A 26,906-nucleotide genomic window follows, 5' to 3' on the forward strand; every position below is an offset into this window, starting at 1 on the left:
TCACATCTCCCTAACTCTGAAACACGTATACAGTTAATCAGAGCCGAGTGGATTCGTTATTTGTTTTCTCTTTACCTGCGTGAGTTGTTGAGTATTGCTGTCTGGGAAATATCTTATGGTAGTAGAATAGTAGCCTATATCTATAAAACAGTCCTTGGACGAAAATTGTATGCACATTTTGCTTTGATGGTTAATGGTGGCTGAACTGAGGCTAGGATTGAGCTGAAAATTGGCAGGGATACTAAATGCGTGGTGAGGATGAGACCTGTGATGGTTAAAATTCGTAAGCTATAAAGATGTGGTTGCTATGGCAAAAAGAGTGATTTTTTTTATCGATTCAAGGGGGCCCAGAGCACCTCTAGGTTTGTGCGATTGGCTTTTAATGCCCAGCGGCATGCACTGCAGGCTGTTGTGCTTAATAAACTTACATTTTTCGCGAAATTCCGGCTACTAGGAAACGATTTTTCATTGTGAAAAAACGAGTGCTTTTTGCCCTCATTTTCTTTTTAATCTTTTTATAAAAGTGAAAGGATTTCGTCTAATTATTTCTGCTGTCCACTTACGATGGTGATTCAATTGATTAGGAAAACTATATGTGATGAATATCCAAAACAATCTTAATCTACATATTGAAACTGCATTAAACTTTGGTAAGCTTACCTTTACCTATTCTGAGTTACTTGAAAGCTGATGTTCCCTTCCCTCTCTTCTGATTGTTGATACCTTTTTTTTTTTACCTTCGATACCGTTGTTTCACTTTAAGGATGCTTCTTTACCCAACCATTATGATATTTCGACTGCTGTCCATTGTTTCAAATAGATTTTAGCATTGTCATTCTAGCCTTTTTTAAACCTTCACATTTGATTTGTCCCAAAGAATCAACCTTTAAATAAGAGTTTTGCTTCCACTAGCAGGAAGCTCCATACCATTTTAACTTTATGAAGCATTCACTGTTAGTTTATGTGCACGCTATGTGGGAAGATAGAATAAAGGGGCTTTTGTTAGCTTTTCTCTCCGAAAAAATTAACTCCCTTTGCTGTTGAAAAAAATAAACTTGCAGAGGGGAAGTTTCAACATCTTCCTTCAATTTCCTTACACCATTTATGTGGCTGTTTCTGACAAGAAATTTTGCTTTCATGTAAAACAACTATATTTTGTAGTCATTATCCGTAATCTACTCCCCAAACACTTCAGTAGTTCTACTTTACATCGCTTGCAAACTTATATGTTCTATGATAATCAAAGTGCAATGACCTCCACAATAACCAGCCTTCAATTTGGCTTTCCGTTCCTAGGTTAATTGAAAACAGATTGCCAAGCTACACGTAAAGCTTCTCGGTAGTTCAATTATTTGGTGAAAAAAATACCACAAAAGCAACTTAAACCGTCCAAAGGATGGGTGCGTTTGCTAGTTTAACTGCTATTTTTAAATTTCGGTATTTTGTGAAGCAAATTTTGCTGAACCATAATTATAAATATACTCATAATTATAGAATTTCTGTATAAGTTTACTGATAATGATTCTTTTAACATACCGAACGACTTGGTAAAATTGTTAATTATTAATTAATTTTACCCTTTATTATTATTGATTATATATATATATATATATATATATATAGGTGCAGGCATGACTGTGTAGTATGAAGCTTGCTTCCCATCAACATGGTTCTGGGTTCAGTTCCACTGTGTGGAACCTTGGACAAGTTGGGCAAGTGTCTTCTATTTTAGCCTCAGGCAGACAAAGCCTTGTGAGTGGATTTGGTAGACAGAAACTGAAAGTAGTCCATCGTGTGTGTGTGTGTATATATATAAAACACTGTATGTATGTATGTATGTATATATATATATATATATATATATATATATATAAAACACTATGTATGTGTATATATATATATATATATATATATATATATCTCAATTTATATAAATAAGGATAAGATCGTTATTTAAATATCAAATTTATCAAGTGGCCAGCATGAGAATAAAAACCTTCAAAGGTAATAATTATTATTAAAATTATAGTTTAGGGAATCTAAGAGATACCACTACGCTTGAAATAGCAGCCAAAACTTGACTCTAAGACTACATTAAATGTTCATACAGCACTGGATATTTTGTCATTTTGTCTTCTCGTTTGGTGCTGTATGAACATTTAATGAGGTCTTAGAGTCAAGTTTTGGCTACTATTTCAAGCGTGGTGGTATCTCTTAGATACCCTAAATTATAATATCTATATCTATCTATATTTGTCTGTCTATAAATCTGTAGTTAGATATATTCAATGAGAATATTAGATACTGAATTTATATTGAGTGCACTATAGTATCAAAGTTTTAATACTATTAAAGTATTTATGTATTTAATATGAGCAATTATATATATTTTATAACATATTATTATTAATATCAGGAAATCAATATTAGAAAATTCTTCAGAAAGATATATACTTGTGTAAAATAATTGTTGTATTAAAAATATAAATATATATAAATATATGTAAATATGTATAAGTATAAATAAATAATGTATATGACAGTTTAAAAGTTTTGAATTAAGTTTTTAAAGCATCTTACGATCGTTTCGCAGAAGTGGTGTCCCTATAATGGAATCCTACATTGATAAGCATTTATAGGTAACTCTTCTGCTCTTCAGAGATATATAAATTTGAATTTTGTATAATATATCGAATGGTAGTTTTATTTAAAATTTGAAGTAATACTATAAAATGGTGTTTGTTTGAAATATAAATTAAAAATTACTGCTTTTGATTTTGGTAAGTACACTTTAGTATGAGAATCTTGAAATTCACATATGCCTCCTTGGTAATTCTTCTGTTGCAATCCATAATAATTATGTATAAAATCCATTATATTGTCCTGTATTCCAAATATAGTTTATAGACTTAAATAATATAAAATAAAATTATATTTGAAATTATATGTGAAGTTATAAAATTATAAATTGGTCAAAATATTTCTTTTATATTTTTATAATTGGAAGATGCCAATTAAAATTTTTAGATTTTTAAATTTAATGCAATTATAACTGTCCATTTGTTACAGATTAGATGTACACAGGTTCTAATTCCTAGAATATCTATTCAATCTTTAATGTATAATTTATATCATGTAAATGTGCGTATAGTCAAATAATTCTAATTAATTTATCATAGCTGCGGCCCATGCTGATGCACCGCCATTTTGCTACACTGTTGTTACTGAGAGCCTCCTCCAATATGTGGCACTTGGTGAAGAATGGAGTTTGATGTAGCTACCCTCATTTGCACCTCTTGCCATGAGGTAGGCTCATCTGGGACTCTTGACAGAAAGTGGTCAAGCTTTGATTTAAAAACGCCTACATCTACTTTGTGCAGGTTCTTCAGGCTCTTTGGGAGAATATTTAAAAGCTGTGGGCCCCTGAAACCCAGGCTGTTGCAGTAACTGGTCCTGAAGTGCGATGGCATTGCTGGGATCTTTGGCACTATGCAGTGTTGTCCTGTTCTGACACTGGTGTAGCTTTCAATGCCAAAATTTGGCACAACTCCTCCAGGATCTTCCAGATATATATTACTGCATACCTCTTCTGCTGTCTCTCAAGAGAGTAGCGTTTTAGCTGTTTCAGCCTTTTCCAGTTGCTGAGCAGTTGCAAAGAGACGATCTTCTTTGGATTGCTTCAAGGTCTGCTGTTAATTTCACACTGGTGGGTGATCATAACTGTGAGCAGTAATCCAGGCGGCTGAGGACGAATGTCTTCCAGAGGACCATCATGGTTTCCTTATCTCTAGTTCTGAATGTTCTTAGGATCCATCCAGCCAATTGTCTGCAATTTGTTGCCATCCTGTTAATGTGCACTTGGAAAGAGGTATCATCAATCATGTCGATACCCAGGTCCCTCACTGATTTAGGCTCTGGGATTGAAATTCTCTGTAGACCAGTGTACCCTGTAAGTTTCATATTCAGTTTTGGATGCTGGTAGTGCAGGGCTTGGAAATTTTTGCAGCATTAAACTTCATATTATCATCCTCTGCCCATCTGAGATCATGCAGCTTGTGGGATATCATACCATGATCCACCTTGTCAAAAGCTTTTGCAAAATCAAGGTATATTACATCCACATTTGAGTTGTTGAGTAGCTGCTTCAACACCTTGTCATAATGCTGTAAGAGCTGGGTCAGGCAGCTCCTACCTGGTTGAAAGCCATGCTGGTTATTACTCAGCAAGGTATTTTCTTCAAGGAATGCGATTAGTTTCCCTCTGGCTATCCGTTCAATGACTTTGCTGATGTGTGAAGTCAGAGAGATAGGCCTATAGTTTTTGGCATCTGCTCTGCTTCCCCCTTTGTGGATTGGGCATATTATTCCCTTCTTCTGCTTGCTTGGCAGTCTTCCATTTGCAAGAAAGCTCTGGAAGAGAATCTGGAGGGGTTTTGAGAAACGCGGAGTAGACAAAACAGGGACAACTGAAGAAGGGGAATATTCCTTGTGTTGTATGTCTTGTACTCTGTTTTTCCGGTGTTTGAAAAAAAGTTTGTTTCCATGTTTTTGTTTTTATGCTTTTGTTTCTCATTGTGTTCAACGTTTTTTTTGGTGTCCTGTACCCATATATGCATGTATATATACATATAGATGTAGGTATGTACATATGCATATGTTTATATATCATTTATGTTATTATATATATATATATATATATATATATATATATATATATATATAGATAGATAGATAGATATATATACATTATGTAATATATGTACAGACTCCAAAGAGACTGGTGCTAGTCTGCATTGGTAAAATTTGTACTATTTAGAAAAATCCATAAATAGTATAATGAACTTGTAGTGAGTAGGAAATGCAATATTTGGGAAAAAGACCTTCAGATATGATTTAATCAGAGAAACATTGAAGAGTGACAGCAGAATTTTATCTTCTCATCCTCATGTGTTTGTGTGTGTGTGTGTACATACATTCATACACACACACACTCATGGACAAATGTTTGCACACAAATATATTACTGTATTGAATAAGAATTAAGAAGTGAAGTTACTTACTTTATTGTCCTCGATTTCCCCTACGACTGCATCAGGTTGAATATGACAGAAAGCAATTTCATCAAAATTACTGACAAATTCATCAAAAGGTATCCTGAAGAGTTCAGAGAAAAAAAACAATATACCATTAAATAGATAAACAAAATTGTTTTTGAAAGATCATATATAGGCGCAGGAGTGGCTGTGTGGTAAGTAGCTTGTTTACCAACCACATGGTTCCGGGTTCAGTCCCACTGCGTGGCACCTTGGGCAAGTGCCTTCTGCTATAGTCTCGGGCCAACCAAAGCCTTGTGAGTGGATTTGGTAGACGGAAACTGAAAAGAAGCCCGTCGTATATATGTATATGTATATATATATATATATATATGCGTGTGTGTGTTTGTGTGTATGTTTGTCCCCCTAGCATTGCTTGATAACCGATGCTGGTGTGTTTATGTCCCCGTTACTTAGTGGTTCGGCAAAAGAGACCGATAGAATAAGTACTGGGCTTACAAAAGAATAAGTCCTGGGCTCGAGTTGCTTGATTAAAGGTGGTGCTCCAGCATGGCTGCAGTCAAATGACTGAAACAAGTAAAAGAGTAAAGAGAGAAGATATACATATATGCACACACAGACACACACACACACACACATTCAGATGCCCACCAATGACATCAGGTAAAGAATGCCATTATAGAAGTTTGTAAGGAAAACCAGTAAGCTCCAGTGGTCTGAAAATATACAAACCAAAGGAAATTCAAGTTGCAATGAAGTGAAGGAAACACTGAATACATCAAAATAAAAAGTCCACTATAACTGAACTAAAACTGATAAGAGCTCATCATGAAATTTTTTTGATGTTTTTTTGAAACTGTCGTCTTCCTTTATAGCAGGTTACACCCATGATAAAATTGATCTTCTGTCACAATTTCCAGTCACTTCAGATATAAATGTTCACTTTATAAGTTTTGATATAAAAGTAGCTTTTATACAAACATTAATAGTGGTAGAAATCATTATTTCAAATCAACTCTGATCAACCTGCACACCACCTCCCTACCCACTCTGATTTAAGGAGTTTAAATACTGATTATCTTGTTTGTCCTCCTTTTTTTTTCTTCAGATATGCTGTATCTGAGACTATATCCTCTAATGAGTCCTTTTTTTTTCTAAAATGGTAAGGTAATGTGGTACAAAGAAGATTTGGCTGCTACTTCTAGTTGGTTGAGTAACCACATATATTTGGCCACTGTGCTAAGATGACACGTACTATGGCCACTGTGCTAAGAAGCAGACAAGTAATGACAGGTTGAGAGAGATACCTGAAAACCTGATATTTCCCTCTGACAAAACTTAATAAGTACATTACTCATGATTTAATATTGCTGTTGTAAAATACTGGGTGGAAAAAAAGTTTATTTAGGATGCCGTTACACTTATTTTAGAAAGCAATTCACTCTATTTCAATGGAAAAATTTTTGACCACACGTATTGAGCTATCATGAGTATAAGATTGGCACCTATTTATGCACCCTTGTTATGGGATGCTTAGAACAGAAGCTGTATTGAGAAGTGATCAAAATCAGTATTAACTTTATCAGACACACTGAATCATCATGGAAGAATTATCATCTAAATAATCTACCCTTGGTTATTAAGTTGACAAGAGAAATAAGTAGCTGTGAATTACCATTTCTGGATATAATAATAGTAATAATAATAATAATAATAATAATAATAATAATGATAATAATAATAATCATCATCATCATCGTTTAATGTCCGCTTTCCATGCTAGCATGGGTTGGACGGTTCTACTGGGGTCTGGGAAGCCCGAAGGCTGCACCAAGCCCAGTCAGATCTAGCAGTGTTTCTACAGCTGCATGCCCTTCCTAATGCCAACCACTCCGTGATTGTAGTGGGTGCTTTTTATGTGCCACCGACACAGGTGCCAGACAAGGCTGGTGAACGGCCACGCTTGGATGGTGCTTTTTATGTGCCACCGGCACAGAGGCCAGGTGAGGCTGGTAACGGCCACGATCGGATAGTGTTTAGTAATAATAAAGAAACTAATATAACAATTGACATTTTTACAAAAAACACTGATGTTGATCAACTTTTAAACTTTGATTCAAGCGTTCTACCCCATACAGAAAAAAAAAAAAAATCATTGTCTAACTTAGAAAATATGCATAATAATTCAAGATGGAGAAACTAGAAAAAAAATGCTTGCAAGATCTTGAAGGATTCTTAACCATCCAGAAATATTTGCTACCATGGAATAAAAGTTAAACAGATACTGATACAACTTCACTCAATATGAGAAAGGGAAGCTTCTGAAAAAGATAAGATGCCCTTTATTTTATCCATAACCAATGCAATGAAAATATTTTAATGTAGTAAAAGAAATTCTGCTGGTCCTTGTGAAGAGTACACAACTACACCAAATGATCAATGAAGCAAAATTGATAGAAAATAAAACACTGCTGAAAATTTTAAATGGCTAAGATTTAAAATGGCCAAAATTTGACCATGATGAGGGCAGAAAAATATAGAGTAAATGTATGTAGTGAAAGTGGATGTGTTACTTGTCAATATGTTTATATTGCTAGACAAAATCCAGTACATCCATCCCAAATATCTTGCACTGTCTACGTTAGAAAATATATACAATAGTTGAGGATGAAGAAACTATAGAACAAATGTTTGCAAGGCCTGAAAGGATTCTTAATGAGCCAGAAATATATATATATATATATATATATATATATATATAATGTATATATATAGCTTGACTGGCTTCCGTGCCGGTAGCACGTAAAAAGCACCATCTGAATCGTGACTGATGCCAGCGACGCCTTGACTGGCTTCCGTGTCGGTAGCATGTAAAATGCACCAATCCGATCATGGCCATTGCCAGCCTCGCCTGGCACCTGTGCAGGTGGCACGCAAAAAGCACCCACTACACTCATGGAGTGGTTGGTGTTAGGAAGGGCATCCAGCTGTAGAAACACTGCCAGATTAGACACGAGCCTGGTGCAGCCTTCTGGCTTCCCAGATTCCCGGTCGAACCGTCCAACCCATGCTAGCATGGAGAACGGACGTTAAACGATGATGATGATAGCGTGATCGTTACCAGCATCACCGGTGGCATGGGAAAAAATATTTGAGCGAGGTCGTTGCCGGTGTTGCTGGACTGGCTCCTGTGCAGGTGGCACATAAAGAACACTATTTGAGCATGGCCATTGCCAGTACCACCTGACTGGCTCTCATGCCGGTGGCACGTAAAAACACCCACCACACTCTTGGAGTGGTTGGTGTTAGGAAGGGCATCCAGTTGTAGAAATTCTGCCAGATCAGATTGGAGATGGTGCAGCCATCTGGTTCGCCAGTCCTCAGTCAAATCGTCCAACCCATGCCAGCATGGAAAGCTATATATATATATATATATATATATATATATGTATATATATATGTATATATATATACCCAGGCCTATTCCCCACTTTTTAGGAGGTGGTAGCCACAACAAGACACACATCAGGCATTCCATTCATTCCCCAGCTCAAAGAGGCAAACCCCCTTCTACGCTCAGGTCAAGGCATAGAATGCAACCCCCATTATCAGAAGCGGGGCCCGGTAGCATATGCTACCGGAACACATACGTCATAGAAACTGGGCCCATGAGCCTGGCTAGGCTTTAAAAAGGGTGAATTTATTTTTTATTAAGTGCAGCAGTTGCAAAAATATTTATATTGGACAAACTAAAAAGTCATTGATTGAGAGAGTTCAAATACAAACAACACTTACAACAACTATATTCCAGAAAGATTCCTTTAACTGCTTCGTGTTTAGATAGGTTGTATCCAACCCAAATATTCTATTCATTTTATACTCAAACTGACCAGAACCAGCATCTCACACGTACCCTGCTATGTCATTCTAAAATTAAACAATTACATCTTTCACATCTTGAAACTACAAGATAATACCAGATTAATTGTTTAAATGCAAATAAATAAGGATTACCTCTGACATAATAATCTGAATGTTAAAGAGTTAAGCAAACATCTGGATGACAGTAGTAGAAAGACTTAAAAAAAAAGGTTTCTTTTTTTTTTCAAATGGACCTAGTGGAAGGTCCATTATGGAGAAATATTTTAAGGAAAAATGCAAAGCAAAGTAAAATATAGATTATTATTAAGAAAGTCTTGTTTTTCAGGCCTTGTGCCCATAATAAAACAGATTATTAAGAATATTTAGCTTCACATCAATATTTTACTGTGTTTTGTGAATTTTGCAACAGTAATCTCCCTTTAGTAACACACACACACACACACACACACACACAGATCTATGATATTACATAGTCGCATTAGTCATTAGTTGCAACAGTGATCTCACAGGAGCCCCAATTGGTCATGAGCGCTGTCTCTCTTTGTTTATATAAAAGATTAAAAAAAAAAATATTGCTGGGAAATATTTCTTATTGCCTCGATGAAAATTTTTGTTGTCTCAAAATGAAGATAATCAACTTGAAGAATACTCACCAGAACTCTCCATCTTCTGCATTAACAACTTCAAGTTCCAGTTTCTTGTCAGCTGGAAGATTTCTCATTTCAAATGATCTATATCAAAATATAATGGTATTTTGTTACTAGTACATATATTAGAGTTACAATTAAATCACTGCTTAAGACTATGAGTTGGTTCCAAGTTGTTAACATCTTAAAATGATTTACTGAAAGGATAAATTATCAAAAGGTGTCAATAACTTCACTTTAGAGATCTATCTGATAAAGGAGGAAACTGTAAGAGGCTGAGTTGTTGGAGTACTTGTCTACCGAGTGAACAGCCAACGTTTCATATTCTATACCTGGTACTTTACCACGAGGCATATCTTGTATAAGAATGCTACTAAATATACATATTTATAACTAGGTACATAGGTATATACAATGCAGCACTGCAAGTAACAGGAGCACTGTATAGTTAAGGATTGGTTAGTTTGCAGTACTGAGTTTGTCCCTTTATGAATCTCAGATAGGAGAACTCTTGTCTATGTTCTTCAAATATGAAATCCTGAAATCAGTGAAGTTATACTGAGTTCCATCTCCCTATGAAGATTTTGATGGCATAAAAGCTGTTGGACACCCGCACACTACCTAACAATCCTTGCAGTTTCTATGACATTATTCTTTTTCTAAAGATACACCAGGAAGAAAAAAAAAAGCTAGATTTAAAATTAACTTTAAGTCTTTTAATAGTACCATGCTGGGCACATTTTTAAAAGGGAGAACAAAGAAAATTTTGAAATAGATATAGAACCATGAAGGCATCATAAACAAAGGAAATAAGGTCTAGTGACCTTATATTTTTATGTCATCTTTCAGTGAGTAGAACCAGGCAACTTTCAATCTTTACCTGGATTATTTTACTTCATTACTCTTCATTTATTCTATTAACCACCCCTCTTACTTAAAAAAACAAAAAAACAATTACATTTCTGTTGAAACACAGAACATTAATTTCAAATGATTTTTGAAATAATGAAGATTATAGTAAAATAACAGCCATGCTTAAGCTGTGTTTGGAACAAATTAAGATGAAATTTTGATAGAAGATTATAATTTAGATCACTTTAAAACAAAGTTTGAGTCATAGAACCAAAACCATCCTCAAGTGATTTGGTATCGAATGGATTAAAGTGCTTATGGGAGATGCAAGTGATATTTTCTAATTTCTTGTTCTTCAAAAATCTGTAGGGACTCATACCAAAAAAGTAAGAGAGTTCCAGATATTCATTGTTGGTGTAGAGTATAGTAATAAACAATGTGATATTACTGGTATTCTGGTTGTTGGTCAGTTTTGGTTAGCTCTTCTTGAACACATCTGTGACATTTCAGTTGACAATTAAATAGTTTCAATCTATCAATGAATCAGCGATCATCATTTTCATCATCATTTAATGTTCATTGTCCAGGAACATTGGTTGGATGGTTTGACCAGAGCTGGCAAGCTTGGGAGCTGCACCAGGAGGTTCCAATCTGATTTGACACGGTTTCTACAGCTGGATGCTCTTGCTAACACAGACCACTTTACAGAGTGTGCTGAGTGCTTTTATGTGGCACCACATGGGTGCTTTTACATGGTGCTGCACGGGCACTTGTATGTGTGGTACATAGCATATGTATATATAGTATACATGATCATAAATGTCATTTTGGGTTGAATTTCATTGCATGCAGCCATCTCCATCTGTATTAAGTATTATTTTGTCTTTTTATTATTTTATCTATTAAAAAATGAAAAAAGAAAACAAAATACTCAAAATAGAAGTAGAAATAATATAACATACGTATCAGACCAAGGACCATTCCATTCACCCTTTCCCCATGGGTTTCTGAGACGCAGCAAATTATGCACTTTCTTATTTAATTCCACCTGTAAAGAGAGTATATCAATCTACAACTGACTGCTATAATATGTGTGGTTTGATTCCTATGTCTCTTTTATATTTTGCATGATATAAATCTTTTATCTTTTACTTGTTTCGGTCATTTGACTGTGGCCATGCTGAGGCACTGCCTTGAAGGGTCGACTCAAGTTAACCAACCCTGAACTTATTTTTTTTAAAGCTTGCTATTTATACTATAAGTCTTTCTTTTTGCTGAACTGCTAAGAAGTTATGAGGTCATAAACAAACCAACACTGGCTATCAAGTGGTGATGGGAAGGGACAAACACGAAGACATTTACAGGTATATATATATTGTTGTATTTCAGAATGGTCATTTTGCCAGTTTAGCCAATAAAAACACACGCACTATATATTTGGTGTTACTTTGCTTCAGTGTTATTTATTTATTACATTAATCTTAATCTTATTTCGGCCAGAGTTCTTTGGTCACACTCCTGTGACCGCATCAATGGTCCTTTGCTTTCTTCTTTCTTATTTGTGCCTCTCCTTACTAACTGTCAGCCATTTTGTATTTCTATTGCACGTGTCTTCATTTGCGCATGCGTATATCTCTATGTGCATCTTTGTTTAGTTAGTGTGTGTGTATGTGGGGAAATGCCTGTAATATTTGTATCTTCTGTTTATACACGTTCGTGTAATTTGTTTTTGTTTATTCTTATTTTGTTCATGTGTTTACACCCACTTATTATTATTATTTTTATGTATGCTTGTATGTATGTATAACAACAATACTAGTAATAAAAAAAATAAAAATAAAATAGTCAGGAACAAATGATAAAATTGAATACCAAGCTTTGAAATTATGAAAATTTTACTATATAGGTGCAGGCATGGCTGAACACTCTCCATTTCTACAACTAAAAGGTGATGCTCCAGCATGGTCACAGTCAAATGACTGAAACAAGTAAAAGAACAAAAGAATATATATATATATATATATATATATATATACAAGAATATATATATATTTCTTTTGTTCTTTTACTTGTTTCAGTCATTTGACTGTGGCCCTGCTGGAGCATCAACTTTTAATTGTAGAAATCCACCCCAGGACTTATTCTTTGTAAGCCTGCTACTTATTCTATTGGATTTTTTTTTGCCGAATTGCTAAGTTATGGGGATGAAACACGAACATCAATTGTCAAGCGATGGTGGGGGTGGGGGAACACACACATATATACACGATGAGCTTCTCTCAGTTTCCTTCTACCAGATTCACTCACAAGGCTTTGGTCAGCCTGAGGCTATAGTAAAAGACACTTGCTCAAGGTGCCATGCAGTGGGACTGAACCTGGGACCATGTGGTTGGAGAGTGTTCAGCCATGCCTGCACCTATATAGTAAAATTTTCATAATTTCAAAGCTTGGTATTCAATTTTATCATTTGTTCCTGACTATATGACTGCACTTGCATGGTTGATTTGAAAACAAATGTATAAGTATGCAGTAAATGTGGAATTTCAGTACATATTTGCTACATATTTATGCGTAGTCTTCGGCGATCCCACTGATGAAGTACAGATGACAAATTAATCTATTTGTTCATTTATACAGAAGCTTGGGATTAACTGTAAATAATTGTTGTTTTCATTCTCTTTGGAATGACTTTTTTTAAGTAGTTTGGGTTTGGCTGCCCTCTCTAGCATGTAAGGCGTCCTGTAAAGGGTCACCACTTTGTATATAAATACAATTCACTTTTATATATCAGTATGTATATGTATGTGTATATATATATATATATATATACACATACATACATACATATATATATATACATACATACACGACAGGCTTCTTTCAGTTTCCATCTACCAAATCCACTCACAAGGCTTTGTATATATGTATGTGTGTGTGTATATGTTTGTGTGTCTGTGTTTGTCCCCCCAAAATCGCTTGACAACCGATGCTGGTGTGTTTACATCCCCGTAACTTAGCAGTTTGGCAAAAGAGACCAATAGAATAAGTACTAGGCTTACAGAGAATAAGTCCTGGGGTCGATTTGCTCGACTAAAGGCAGTGCTCCAGCATGGCCACAGTCAAATGACTGAGATAAGTAAAAGAGTATACACACAATCTGTGTGTTGATGCAGTTGCAAGGTTTGGTTGGAAAGTGTTCAGTAATTTTGCTTATTTTGCAGGTTTTGGAAGAATAAAGAACCATATGTGCGTGCGTGTGTGTGTGTGTGTGTGTATAGTATAAAAAATTTATAATTTGCAATTCATTCTTCCTCTGAAAACAAAGAAATACCAAAAAATTTGAATAAAAACTTCAGAAACAAATTTCTGTTATATAATATAAAGCAATTTATACAGTACAAGGAAGATGGTATTCCTAGAGTTTTGCTTAGTTTGCAGGTTTTGGAAGGGGAAAAAACCATAAGTGTGTGTGTGTGTAGTATAAATATTTATAATTAGCGGACTGACCTGGGCTACTTTAGTAATTGTATATGCATGACCCTCATATAAGCCATTCTCCCTTTTTGTTTCTTTGAGTGGCAGCATTTCATTCTTCCTCTGAAATCAAAGAAATACCAGAAATTTAATTAAAAACTTCAAGAACGAATTTCTATTACATATTATAAAACAATTTATACTTTACAAGGAAGATGGTATTCCTAGAGTCTGTAGAGTATTGAACAAAATCACATGCTTGTGCTATATTTAGTTGTATCATATACATTCAGAATTCAAAACCCTACATAGATTGTCTTTCATCCTTCTATTTCAGCCAGGTACTTATTGATATCATCATCATCATCATTTAAATCCGTTTTCCATGCTAGCATGGGTTGGACGGTTTTGACTGAGAGCTGGCAACCAGATGGCTGCAGCAGGCTCCAGTCTTGATCTGGCAGAGTTTCTACAGATGGATGCCCTTCCTAACACCAACCACTCGGAGTGTGCAGTGGGTGCTTTTTACGTGCCACCTGCACGGGGGCCAGTCAGGCGGTACTGGCAATGACCTCGCTCGAATCTTTTTACACGTGCCACCAGCACAGGTGCCAGTAAGGTGACGTTGGTAACGATCACACTCGAATGGTGCCCTTTTATGTGCCAAGGGGTATGGAAGCCAGTTGGCTGCTCTGGCAACGATCACGCTCGGATGGTGTTCTTGGCACCCTACTAGCTATTATCAATATCTATTTATCAAACTGAAAAGTTAACAGTCATAAACACACACATAAACAGCCTATTTGTATGTGTATGTGTGTGTGTATATATTCAGTCATGGCTAAAAATTTGAAACATAGGTCTGAAAAATTAGAATTTATTTTATATTAAATGCTCAAACATATATATTGTATACATTTGAATTGAATTGTACTTGGGCATAACAATTTTAATTTAAAAAAAAAGTTCCCAAAATTTGGCCATGACTGTATGTGTGTGTACACACACTATCAGTTACTCCTTCCTTCCTCTGGAACCTTCCATCCTTTACTCTCATCTTCCATTCCTTTCCATGCACTGTTCTCACTGAACATCTTTCTATGCCTTCAGGAAGTTCTTCCCTCAACCATACTCCACTTTATCACATCACATCTTCCCAGTTACTATCACTCACCCTTATAATGTGGGATAGTCATGTATCTCTTCTATAGCAAGGTGCCTGTTCTTATCCCTAAATTATACTTTAGCCTCTCAGCACCTGGCATAAAGCCATCCTTCCCACTTTCTAATAACTGCCACTTTGTCACTGAAGGGTAAAGGAGAGTTTCTACTTCCTCTTTTTTTTTCTGTTGTGTAACTTAGCAATCTTGCTATTACCAGTAGCATGTAAAAAGTACCTCGTACACATTCTGTAAAGTGCCTGGTGTTGGAAAGGGCATCTAGCCACAGAAAACAAAAACTCAATGCGGCCTTACAGCTTGTCAGATTCTGTCAAGCTGTCCAACTCATGCCAGCATGGAAAACGGACATGAAATGATTGAATATATATATATGTGTGTGTGTGAGATTGTGAGTGTGTTTGTGTTGACATGTCTTGACATCATGTGATGATTGTAAATGAGCATCAATGTCATACAAGCAGTGTTCTTTGATTTCCAAACTTCTATGGAAACATGTCTGGCCATGAAGAAATATCATCTCGCTTTTAAAATAAGTGAGGGTTGGCAATGGAAAGGGTATCCAGTGGTAGAAAAATCTACCTCGATGAAATTCCATGTGACTTATGTACAAAGGAGAAGTAATCATCAAAACAAAATGTCATTATCTTGAAATATATTGATTATAAACTCACATGAATTGCAGCACCAATCAAAGTATTCATCTTCCTGACGTTTAGGAGCAAGTCATACAAATTTGGTGCAATCTTCATCTTCTCTCCTAAATCATAATATTCTGAGATGCCTCCAGTTAGATCAGTTAGGGCACTTTGGATTTTTCCTCCATTCAGTGCTTGGTAGCAACCTTGAAGCCTGAAGAGGAAAATGAGTAGATGTATTAGCTGACTACAAAGGTCAATGAAGTATAATAGAATGCAGATATGGACATTTTTCTAAGCATCAAGACACACAAAGATCAATAGTTAACTCTGATTTTATTGTGTTAATTAGATGAGATATAAACTCTCTTTTAGGATAGGAAACTTTGATATTCCTTGATGACCTGGTATCAAAGATCTAGCATAACTGAAGAAATAGTAACAGAAACGGAAGAAATAGAATTTACATTGCTAATATCTGTGAGAAATGAAAATTTCATTTTGTCTTTCATTTATTGCCATTTTTGGGCTGTGGTCATGGTGGAGTACCACCTTGAAGGGTTCAGGAATTGAAACAACAATCTCATGATTCTGAGTGCAATACCCTAACCATTAGGCCAATGTGCCCTCCCTACACACACACACTTCCACACAATTTCCATTTATCAAATTCACATATGAGGTATTGGTTGTCCCTGGGTTACAGTAAAATACACTCATCCAAGGTACCGTGGAGTGGAACTGAACCCCAAATCATGCAATTGGTAGTTGAACATGTAGTGTGAGCTTGTGTGGCTGGACATGTAGCATGCTCTCATGTGGCTGAACATGAGTTTGTATGGCTGAACATGTAGTGAGCTTCGATGGCTGAGCATCTAGCGAGCTACGATTGTCGAGCATCTAGCGAGCTTTGATGGTCAAGCTTGTAGTGAGCTTCGATGGCCGAGCATGTAGTGGGCTTCGATTGTCGAACATGTAGCGAGCTTCGATTGTCGAACATGTAGCGAGCTATGATGGTCGAGCATGTAGCGAGCTTCGATGGCCGAACATGTAGCAAGCTTCGATGGTCGAGCATGTAGCGAGCTTCGATGGCCGAACATGTAGCGAGCTTCGATGGTCGAGCATGTAGCGAGCTTCGATGGTGGAGCATGTAGTGAGATTCGATGGTCGAACATGTAGTGAGCTGCGGTGGTCGAACATGTAGTGAGCTGCGATGGTTGAACATGTAGCAAGCTGTGATGGCCGAACATGTAGTGAGCTTTGATGGTTGAACATGTAGCGAGCTTCGATGGTGGAGCATGTTGCGAGATTCGATGGTTGAACATGTTGCGAGCTCGATAGTTGAACATCAAGTTTCTTCAGCTGATATTATCCTAATGTTTTCAAGTGTTTGTAAGTCATTTTGAAAAGTGTCATTTTATTATCTTCTTTGTTCTGTTGATGGATCTATTCATGCACAAAGTAATACTGAATTGGTTAAAAAATAACAAAAGCTTATATACCTTCTGTTCATAATGAAGGTGTATGACTCAGAGGTTAGAATATTGGGCTCACAATCATGAGGTAGTGAGTTTGATTCTTGGATTGGGCTGTGTGTTTTATTCTTGAGCAAGACACTTTATTTTCATGTTGCTCCAGTTCACTCAGCTATAGAAATGAGTTGCAACGTCACTGGTGCTGAGCTGTATTGGGTTTTGTCTTTCCCATGGATAACATTGATGGCATAGAGAGGGGAGACTGGTATGCATGGGCAACATCTGGTCTTCAATAAAGAACCTTTCCCAGGATTGTGCCTCGAAGGGTAACTTTCTAGGTGAAAATGCATGGTTGTTTATGACTGAAGGGAGTCCTCTCCCTCTCATAAATGGTTGTATGTAACAGTTAGACACTACTGATCAAGAGACTGAGAGAATATGTCTTAGAATTAACAAAACTACTGGGGTAAGTTTAAGGTAGATTTGTTTGACTAAATCCTTCAAGGCAATACCCTAACATGGCTATAGTCCAGTGACTGAACAAATAAAAGATAAAAGATACTATGATGGTACATGGAAATCATTCAATAATTAATAACTCTCCAATCCAAATTAAATGAATACAAATAGTCATATACTTTTAAAAGGCCATATTTAACAAGTGTTTAATTTAGAGTGGCTTTTCATGCACTTGTAAATAACTGAGTAACAAAAGCTACTATACTTACTTAGCATAAGCTTTCTCTAATAATGGACTCCAGAATTCACTTGGCTGTTCTCTGTTCTTTCCATAAATCAAATGGCCATTTACTGTTGGCAAGTAATCATCAACTATAACTTCTGTCCATTTTCCATAGTGCCAAAAGTTGAAATGGAAGGCACCTGCAAAAGAAATCAACAAGAAGATACATATTGCTTTCAATAAATTGTTCTTTCCTAGAGATTTATTGTATTAAGTTGATCTAACAAATCCTAATTTTTACAATCATCATATTCATAGTCATCGTGACTACACTCTGGGCCATATCTTATTAGTTTATAGGGCTTAGCTTATTGAAAAATCATTTACATTAGCAGTAGCAACAGCAGTAGTTTAGTCAGTCAGTCCTGACTAAGCAGACCTATGAATTAGAGTATTCCAGCAATGGTAATTACATTTTTTTTCTTTTTTCTGGTTACAGTGTGTCTTAGATCATCTTATCAAATGTCTCTTTTTCTTTTCCTATAAAGGATAGGGTGTGATTTGAAGGCGATCTGACTGTTATTTCTCAAGAGACAAGTAACATTATAGAGACTACTTCAATAGCTTGTAGCAGCATCATTACCAGCGCTTGTAGAAGATAGTGGTAATGGCAGTAATGTTTTTTTTTCTTTCTGATTCATTCAATAGAAAAGAAATATAGAACAGATCTCAAGAGATCAGGTGTCCAACTGCTTTTATTTTTCTCCTTCAACTTATTTAACAATGTAATAAAAACATGAAAACACCCTGATAAAACCCCCTAAACAAGCGAAGAAACAAATACTGATACTTACCTATGTAATCCTCATCAAAACTCTGGCCACTTGGGATGATCTTTTGCACAAGCTTTTTCTGATGTGCAACAACAGAAGACACAGAAACAACAAACCAACAGTTGCCTAGGAAAAGCGAAAATCAGGAGTTCAGTAAATGATAAAGAGAAATAGATTATGTATGTATGTATGTATATATATATTATAAAGTTTGTGATATAGATATTGGTCTTTCCATGATGAGAGAGAAATAGAGGAAGTGAGAGAGAGAGAGAGAGAGAGAGAGAGAGAGAGAGAATAGTTCCAATCTAGGTATTAACTCTACAGCTTAATGCTTATGTCATAATTGTTGAGAGCCAATAAGTTTGAAATCATGATTTCACAGTTACCAATAGTCTTCTCTATCCCAAATCAATCTGTCTGTCACCTACCTGTCTCTTTAAATTCTATACTTTGAGATAAAGGTTATTTTACTTAAGATAACAAAATATAAAATATGGTTTTAGGGATGCAATTGGCTGAGCTACTATGATGTTGGATTAACATTCAGAGAATCAGCATTTGGATTATATCAATAGAAGTAGATTGTATACCTAGTGAAGGTGTATGTTATCAAATAGTTCAGTCCACTGAACTATATAAGCAGTTATCACTCATAGAGGAACTTAACATTGTAGCAAGACACATCAGTATAACTGATAAGAAGCTGGAGTACTGTATAATTGATTCAGCTTACAGTGCAGGGTTCAAATGCTCCCATGTGAAAGCACATAAACCTATGGTGATGCAGAGAAGAATCAAATCTGAGGTCAGGTTTAACCAAAATCCATACCAATGCCCAGGTATAAGTAGATAAGTCACATTTAAAAATATCTACAGACAAAAAACAGTAAAATGCCATATGGATTGAGCCAGTGTTTTTTTTATATAATGGTGGTGGTAGTGGGTGAAGATTGATGAGGAAACTAACAAATTACTTGATTTAATGAAATTAACAATTGTTTTTAGAATCATAATTCTAAGAAATTAGGGACCTGTAATTTTTAACCATTGAAATAAACAAATTTCATTATAGGTCACTTCTTGTAATTTGCAAACAAGAAAAGTTGCAATTCTAAACTTCAAATTACTACAGCCATTCCATCATATAAAAAACAGCTGACTTTGTGATCTGCTTGCTCTTCAGACACTCTGAACTTATTACAGGCCAATTCTGTTGATTTGTATATTACAATGATCGTTCTTTTATTGGCTTTGTAGCGGTGCATAGTAGGTATATATGATATATCTCCAAATAATATTTTGTGTAAAATGTCAAAAATTTGCATTATATCAATCATTGAAATTTGTATGTCATTCAGAATTCTACTTGAATATTAAGAAAGCAATAATCTTCCCTCCATTGCATCTATTTAGAAATACATCTTGATTTGCTTAGAGTTAAATTAATGGATAAATTCATACAGTAGATATCTGATACAGAAGAACTTCTACCTCAGCTGAAAACTGAGCAATATGAAGCTTCATATGTAAAATATGGTGTTTGCATATGGTGGCCACCCCAGTGAGTCAAAAGGAAGTGCGTTGTATCATCATCATCATCGTTTAGCGTCCGCTTTTCATGCTAGCATGGGTTGGACGGTTCAACTGGGGTCTGGGAAGCCAGAAGGCTGCACCAGGCCCAGTCTGATCTGGCAATGTTTCTACGGCTGGATGCTCTTCGTAACGCTAACCACTCCATGAGTGTAGTGGGTGCTTTTTACATGCCAGACGAGGCTGGCAAACGGCCATGATCGGATTGTGCTTTTTACATGCCACCAGCATGGGGGCCAGGCAAGGCTGGCAATGGCCACGATTGGATGGTGCTTTTTACGTGCCACCGGCACAAGGTCAGTCGGGGCGGTGCTGGCAACGGCCACGTTCGGATGGTTCTCGGATGGTTGTATGTAATGTTGAATAAGCAAATGAAAATTTAACCCTTTTGTTACCATATTTCTGTTCAGCTACACTATCTTTATCTCAGTTAATTTTTAAAATGATGAAAAGTTTAGTAAAATAACTTTATCATTATTAATGTGGTATGAAAATTTGAAGGAAAGTTTTAATATAGACTACTTCAAAATAGGAAGCTACAGAATTAGGAATTGTCCGAGTTGGATTGTATCAAAAGGGTTATCAAAAACAAGATATTCTAAACAAACAAAGAATTTAAAGACCTGCAAGAGGATTTTTCAAAACTAGGGAACTGTGACAAAAAACAATAAAAACTAGATATTCAATCTCATGTGCTACAAAATCTTCAAGTTATTCAAAAGCATTCTATACTGTGTTCAAAATGATTGCAAAGGTTATGAAAGCGCATACAACTGAATTAGTGATCATACCCATTGCATATGAAATTGCCATTGCTCAGCTGGTGGGAATATTGCATTAAAATTGCTATCAATACCATCTTCTAATGACCCAATAAAACTCTGAATCATATGATTTTCTGAGTTAACTTGTTGGTAGATTAGAGGACTGAAGTATGTTTGTGGATACAGTCAAATGAAAATAGCAATATTACAAGTCAAGCACTAGAGTTATGCTATCTTCTGTCTTTTCCATGTTTCAGTAATTGGACTGAAGCCATGCTGGGGCATCACCTTGAAGGGTTTTAATTGAATAAATCAACCCCAGGACTATTTAAAAAAAAAGCCTAGTACTTATTCTATCGGGCTCTTTTGCTAAACTGCTAAGTTACAGGGACATAAACACACCAACATCGGTTGTCAAGTGGTGATGGGAGCAAAGGCGTCGAGCTCGCAGAGACGTTAGCACACTGGGCGAAATGCTTAGTGGTATTTCGTCTGCTGTTATGGTCTGAGTTCAAATTCTGCTGAGGTCGACTTTGCCTTTCATCCTTTTGGGGTCGATAAATTATGTACCAGTTATGCACTGGGGTCGATGTAATTGACTTAATCCCTTTGTCTGTCCTTGTTTAGCCCCTTGTGGGCAATAAAGAAATAAGTGGTGATGGGAGGGACAAACACACACATGCACACACCCACACATAATGGGGGTTCTTTCAGTCTAGCAAATCCACTCACAAGGTTTTGATTGGCCAAGGTTTATAGTAGAAAATACCTGCCCAAGGTGCCATGTAGTGGGACTGAACCCAGAATTGTGTGGGTGGGAAACAAACTTTTTACGACACAGCCATGACTGCACCTATGTTTGATATCTTTAAGAAAATAAATACCATGAAGACCCCTTTGCTTTCTTGCAGCTGCAAGCAATACCAAGTGAAATTCTCCAAGTGTTGCTAACTTTTCTTGTTGATAACAAATATGATTGATGCAATATGCACAGACAGTGCTGCTAACATGACAGGAAAGCACAGTGGATTTTGTGTCAGAGGCAAATAATTACAAGAGCATGATTTTTTGGCAAACGCATTACATTGTTCATTGACAGGTTCTAGTATCAAAGGAAATAAATATTGATTTACTTGTGAATATGAAAACTATTACATATCAGGTTTTAAATTATGTAATGTAACAGGAATTGTTTACAAAAACTCACACTTAAACCACTAAAAAAATAAAACAAAAAAACCAGATGGCTGACACATGGAAAGGTTCCTTGAAGAGTACTGGAGCTTAGTAATAAATTAATGTTTTTTTTTGTTATATATATAAAACAAAACAGATTTAGTTAGTTTTTGGAATGAGATTTGTGTCATTTTTATCTTATCTCACTGACATCTTAGATAAAGTCATGATTAGAGAAGAACTCTAATCATGTTCTTCTAAGGAGAGCATTCACATTTGTTTCCACAAAATGGAAAAAAATTCATGCATTTTGCAAGAATGAAACTGGCTATACTGAATTATCAGTTAGAAATTAGATGTCATTTTCTTCTCTTTGGACTTTTATTTAGAAGCGCAGAAGTTGTGGACATTACCAGAAGCACCTTTCTTGAAGATCTAAAGGTTTGACTGAGATTTCAGATAAAAAGTACAATTAGTTAGGGAATCTGTTTATGTGTGATGTTGAAGAAATTTTTCACTGGGAAATCAAATTTCATGGCTATTCCAGTAATGATGTTAAATATTTACCAGAAAATAGAACTGGTATTTTTTGCCTCAGTAAACCTGCCATGTCTGAACAGAAAATAGTAAAATAGTTTCAAACATGACATTCCTTAACAAAAGATAGATGCATATATAAAACTGCTTTTCACAGTTAAAAATAATGAAAATTTGAGTTGATATATCTGATTTCTGCAGTATAAGGGTTAAGGGGAAAAAATTATTGATATGAGGTGCTGTTTTGAAAATGTTGTTTCAGTGTTGTAATATTCAAAGATTTTGGAGTGAATTTGTATCTGTCCAACAGCACTGAAACTACTTACAGAAAGCAAAACAAGTCCCGCCTTTATTTTTCCTCAACATATTTGAATGGGAAAGAATTTTTCTACTGTAGCAAGTGGAAAGTGACATGCCTTGACAAACATTCGCCTAAGAATTGAGGTACTTGTCAATAAACTAATATCACTATAAGTTTTATTTCTGGGTGTATTTTACTTTGGGTTAAGTTATGTACATTGCACTTACAAATATTTAAACCTGTCAAACACCATAGCAAAGAAATAAGAATTATTTGCAGTTTAGCCAAATGAAAAAAATATTCAATGGAAGCTGAATTTAATTTAGCTAAAAGTGTTAACAATGACAAGTTGAAATTGATATAGAATATAAAACTATCTTTTACTCTTTTACTTGTTTCAGTCATTTGACTGCGGCCATGCTGGAGCTCTGCCTTTAGTCGAGCAACTTGACTCTGGGACTTATTCTTTTTGTAAGCCCAGTACTTATTCTATCGGTCTCTTTTTGCCGAACCGCTAAGTGACGGGAACATAAACACACCAGCATCGGTTGTCAAGCAATGCTAGGGGAACAAACACAGACACACTAACACACACACATACATATATATATACATATATACGACAGGCTTCTTTCAGTTTCCGTCTACCAAATCTACTCACAAGGCATTGGTCGGCCCGGGGCTATAGCAGAAGAAACTTGCCCAAGATGCCATGCAGTGGGACTGAACCCGGAACCATGTGGTTGGTTAGCAAGCTACTTACCACACTGCCACTCCTGTGCAAATTTACTAAATATATTATAAATATTCATATATTTACTAAATGTGTTTTAAAACTGCAGTGTTCTTTCATTATTAATACATAAAATCAACAAGATGAAAACTAAATCTTGTTTATGCCTTATAGTTTTGGGTTTTGTATTTTAAAATTTATTTGCTACTTTAAATACGCTGTACAAAACACGTTTAATTCAGTATTACAACAGCCCGATGTCCTTCCATTCCTGCAACTTCTCTTTCTCATTACTATTTAGAAATAATAACACATGCATTTTACAGAGATGCTTTTGCTGTAATTGGCTAGCCCCCCTCTCCCAAAATTTCAGGTCTTATGCCTATAAAAGAAGGGTTTATGTATTAGCATCAGGTGTGGTGACCTGGAAGAATTGTTAGAGCATCAGACAAATGTCTTGAGGCATTTCTTCTTTTGGAGTTCAAATCCTTTCCTCTTCCCAGGGACAATAAAATGAAATCAATTTCTGAAGTACCCACCTCCACCCTTCAAAATTGATGGTCTTGTGCTAAAATCAGGGCTGACAGAATTGTTAGAGTATCAAAGATTGCTTTATGGTATTTGTTCTGGCTCTATACACTCTGAGTTCAAATCCCCTGTGAGGTCAACTTCACCTTTCATCCCTCCAGAATCAAAATAAAGTTCTAGTCCAGTAATGAAATTGACAGCATAAACTATTCCCTCACCCTATTATGCCTTGCATGAAAAGGTAAAAAAAAGAACAAGATTATTAATTTGGATTTTAAGAGACTCGGTGTGGGATTAGAAGTAGATTAGCTCCAAAGGCGCTAAATAAACAACACTAATAATATTGGTGTAAGCTATTTTGTCATCTCATTCATAAAGGAGGTGGGAAGTTTCACTAATGTTTAGAGAGAAGACATTGATACGTGACAGTCTGAGAATCACTGGGCTTGACGAATGACTATTTTGTTATTACAAAACTGGATTTTGTCATTGGACTGCAGCTATGCTAAGGTACCGTTTTCTGCGTGAGGCATTTATTTTACCCTTGTCAGCTTGCAAGTTCGGTGGATTAAATACCACAAGTTATTTTCTTTCATGCAGCAATTCATCTTCCATATCCTTATACACATGCATTCATGCACATACACACACACACACACACACAAGACTAGTCTGTTGACATTACCCAAACGCCAAGTCGGCGAGTTGGCAAAGGCGGCGAGCTGGCAGAATCGTTAGCACGCTGGGCGAATTGCGTAGCCGTATTTCGTCTGCCGTTACGTTCTGAGTTCAAATTCCGCCGAGGTCGACTTTGCCTTTCATCCTTTCGGGGTCGATAAATTAAGTACCAGTTACGCACTGGGGTCGATATCTGTCCTTGTTTGTCCCCTCTGTGTTTAGCCCCTTGTGGGTAGTAAAGAAATAATTACCTAAACGCCAAGGAAAGAGCTTTGTTCCAAAGCGAAGAACCAGCTCGTCTCTTTCTCCATTGGTGACACATTTGAAATATACAACCAGGGTTACACACGCGCACATTGGCACATCACATTTATAACGAAGAAGAGAAAACAAAACACTTTATGTATGCTTTTATATATAGTATATTACTTACGCATAGTATTATTATATTCAATACTTCAGGTACAATATAATTATATTCGGTTGGTGCCACTTGCCGTGACTTAACGTTTCCCATTGACATAACCAATCGGTTGGCGGACCACGCATGCATACATATACTGCACACGCACATATCACGCATACATATGAATGCACATTTGTAAAAAGTAATGAAACGTACAAACGAGTGTTTTATCGCGTGCATGTTTATGCATATACACACATATATACACAAATGACGTCTACACATTCTTTTATTCTTTTTTTTTCTTACTTGTTTCAGTCATTTGATTGCGGCCATGCTGGAGCACCGCCTTTAGTCGAGCAAATCGACCACACGACTTATTCTTTGCAAGCCTAGTACTTATTCTATCGGTCTCATTTTGCCGAACCGCTAAGTTACGGGGACATAAACACACCAGCATCGGTTGTCAAGCGATGTTGGAGACGCAGGCACGCACGCACACACACACACACACACACACACACCACACACACACACACACACACACACACACACACACACACACACACACACAATACATACATGCGACGGGTTTCTTTCAGTTTCCGCCCACCAAATCCTCTCACAAGGCTTTGGTTGGCCCGAGGCTTATAGTAGAAGACACTTGCCCAAGGTGCCACGCAATGGGACTGAACCTAGACCCATGTGGTTGGCAAGCATGCTACTGTTTAATCGAATTCATTCACAAGATATTGACCAACCCGTGGCTATTGTTGATGGCACTTACTAAATGTGTCACGCAGAGGGATCGAACCCAGATCGAACTATTATCCCCATAGCTTTAGTTCAGGTGTTCTCAACCATTTTTGCTTGTGAACCTCTTTGATTCCTATTTCACTCTACTGGACCCACATAGCCATTTGAAATTTATAAAAATAAAACCATTTTATTTTCATAATTAAATACTATTAGGAATTGTATAAAAACTTATTAGGATAGTTTGTGTATTGCAGAATTATAACCAATTTATTGTTCATAATTTTTAACAACTAAACCTTATATGGACCCCCCAGGGCCATGTGGATCCCGGTTCAGTATCACTGCTTTAGTTTAACCATCTTTGCGATTCTATGAAGGTGAAATATTTCAGAACTTATTTAACTCTACTCATATGTAATTTCGTGTATAAGCAGAGAAATGAATGTACAGAGTGTATACTCTGAAATAATTACATTCTAAACCAAGCAAACAAACAAAAAACCGGTTCTTCGTCGGTTTAAGCGACTCAACGATGAGTGTCCAATCTACCTTATCTTAACTACCTTTTCATTTAATTAGCGTTTAAATGGTTGAACATACCATAGTAACACGTGTACTTTTAATATATTTCTTAGGCAGAATCAACGTGACAAGGCCGAGCATTCAAATTGCATGTTAATTCTGATCGGCAGTTTTTCTTTCACAAAGTTTCTGTCT

The 26,906-nt window shown here is 36.1% G+C and overlaps 1 protein-coding gene across 1 annotated transcript in view; it reads right to left on the bottom strand.

Moving 5' to 3' along the window:
* Window positions 1-26,906, bottom strand: part of LOC115214124 (calpain-9) — an 88,285-nt gene that overhangs the window by 19,334 nt on the left and 42,045 nt on the right. The window contains exons 3-9 of the mRNA XM_029783185.2: window positions 18,736-18,840; window positions 17,928-18,081; window positions 15,761-15,938; window positions 13,942-14,031; window positions 11,397-11,482; window positions 9,589-9,666; window positions 5,060-5,153 (exon numbers count right to left, since the gene is read on the bottom strand). Of these exons, the coding sequence (XP_029639045.1) occupies window positions 5,060-5,153; window positions 9,589-9,666; window positions 11,397-11,482; window positions 13,942-14,031; window positions 15,761-15,938; window positions 17,928-18,081; window positions 18,736-18,840 (785 nt within the window). The remainder of the gene's footprint in view (window positions 1-5,059; window positions 5,154-9,588; window positions 9,667-11,396; window positions 11,483-13,941; window positions 14,032-15,760; window positions 15,939-17,927; window positions 18,082-18,735; window positions 18,841-26,906) is intronic.

The sequence above is a fragment of the Octopus sinensis genome, linkage group LG7, assembly GCF_006345805.1.
Source record: "Octopus sinensis linkage group LG7, ASM634580v1, whole genome shotgun sequence".
Lineage (NCBI taxonomy): Eukaryota > Metazoa > Mollusca > Cephalopoda > Octopoda > Octopodidae > Octopus > Octopus sinensis.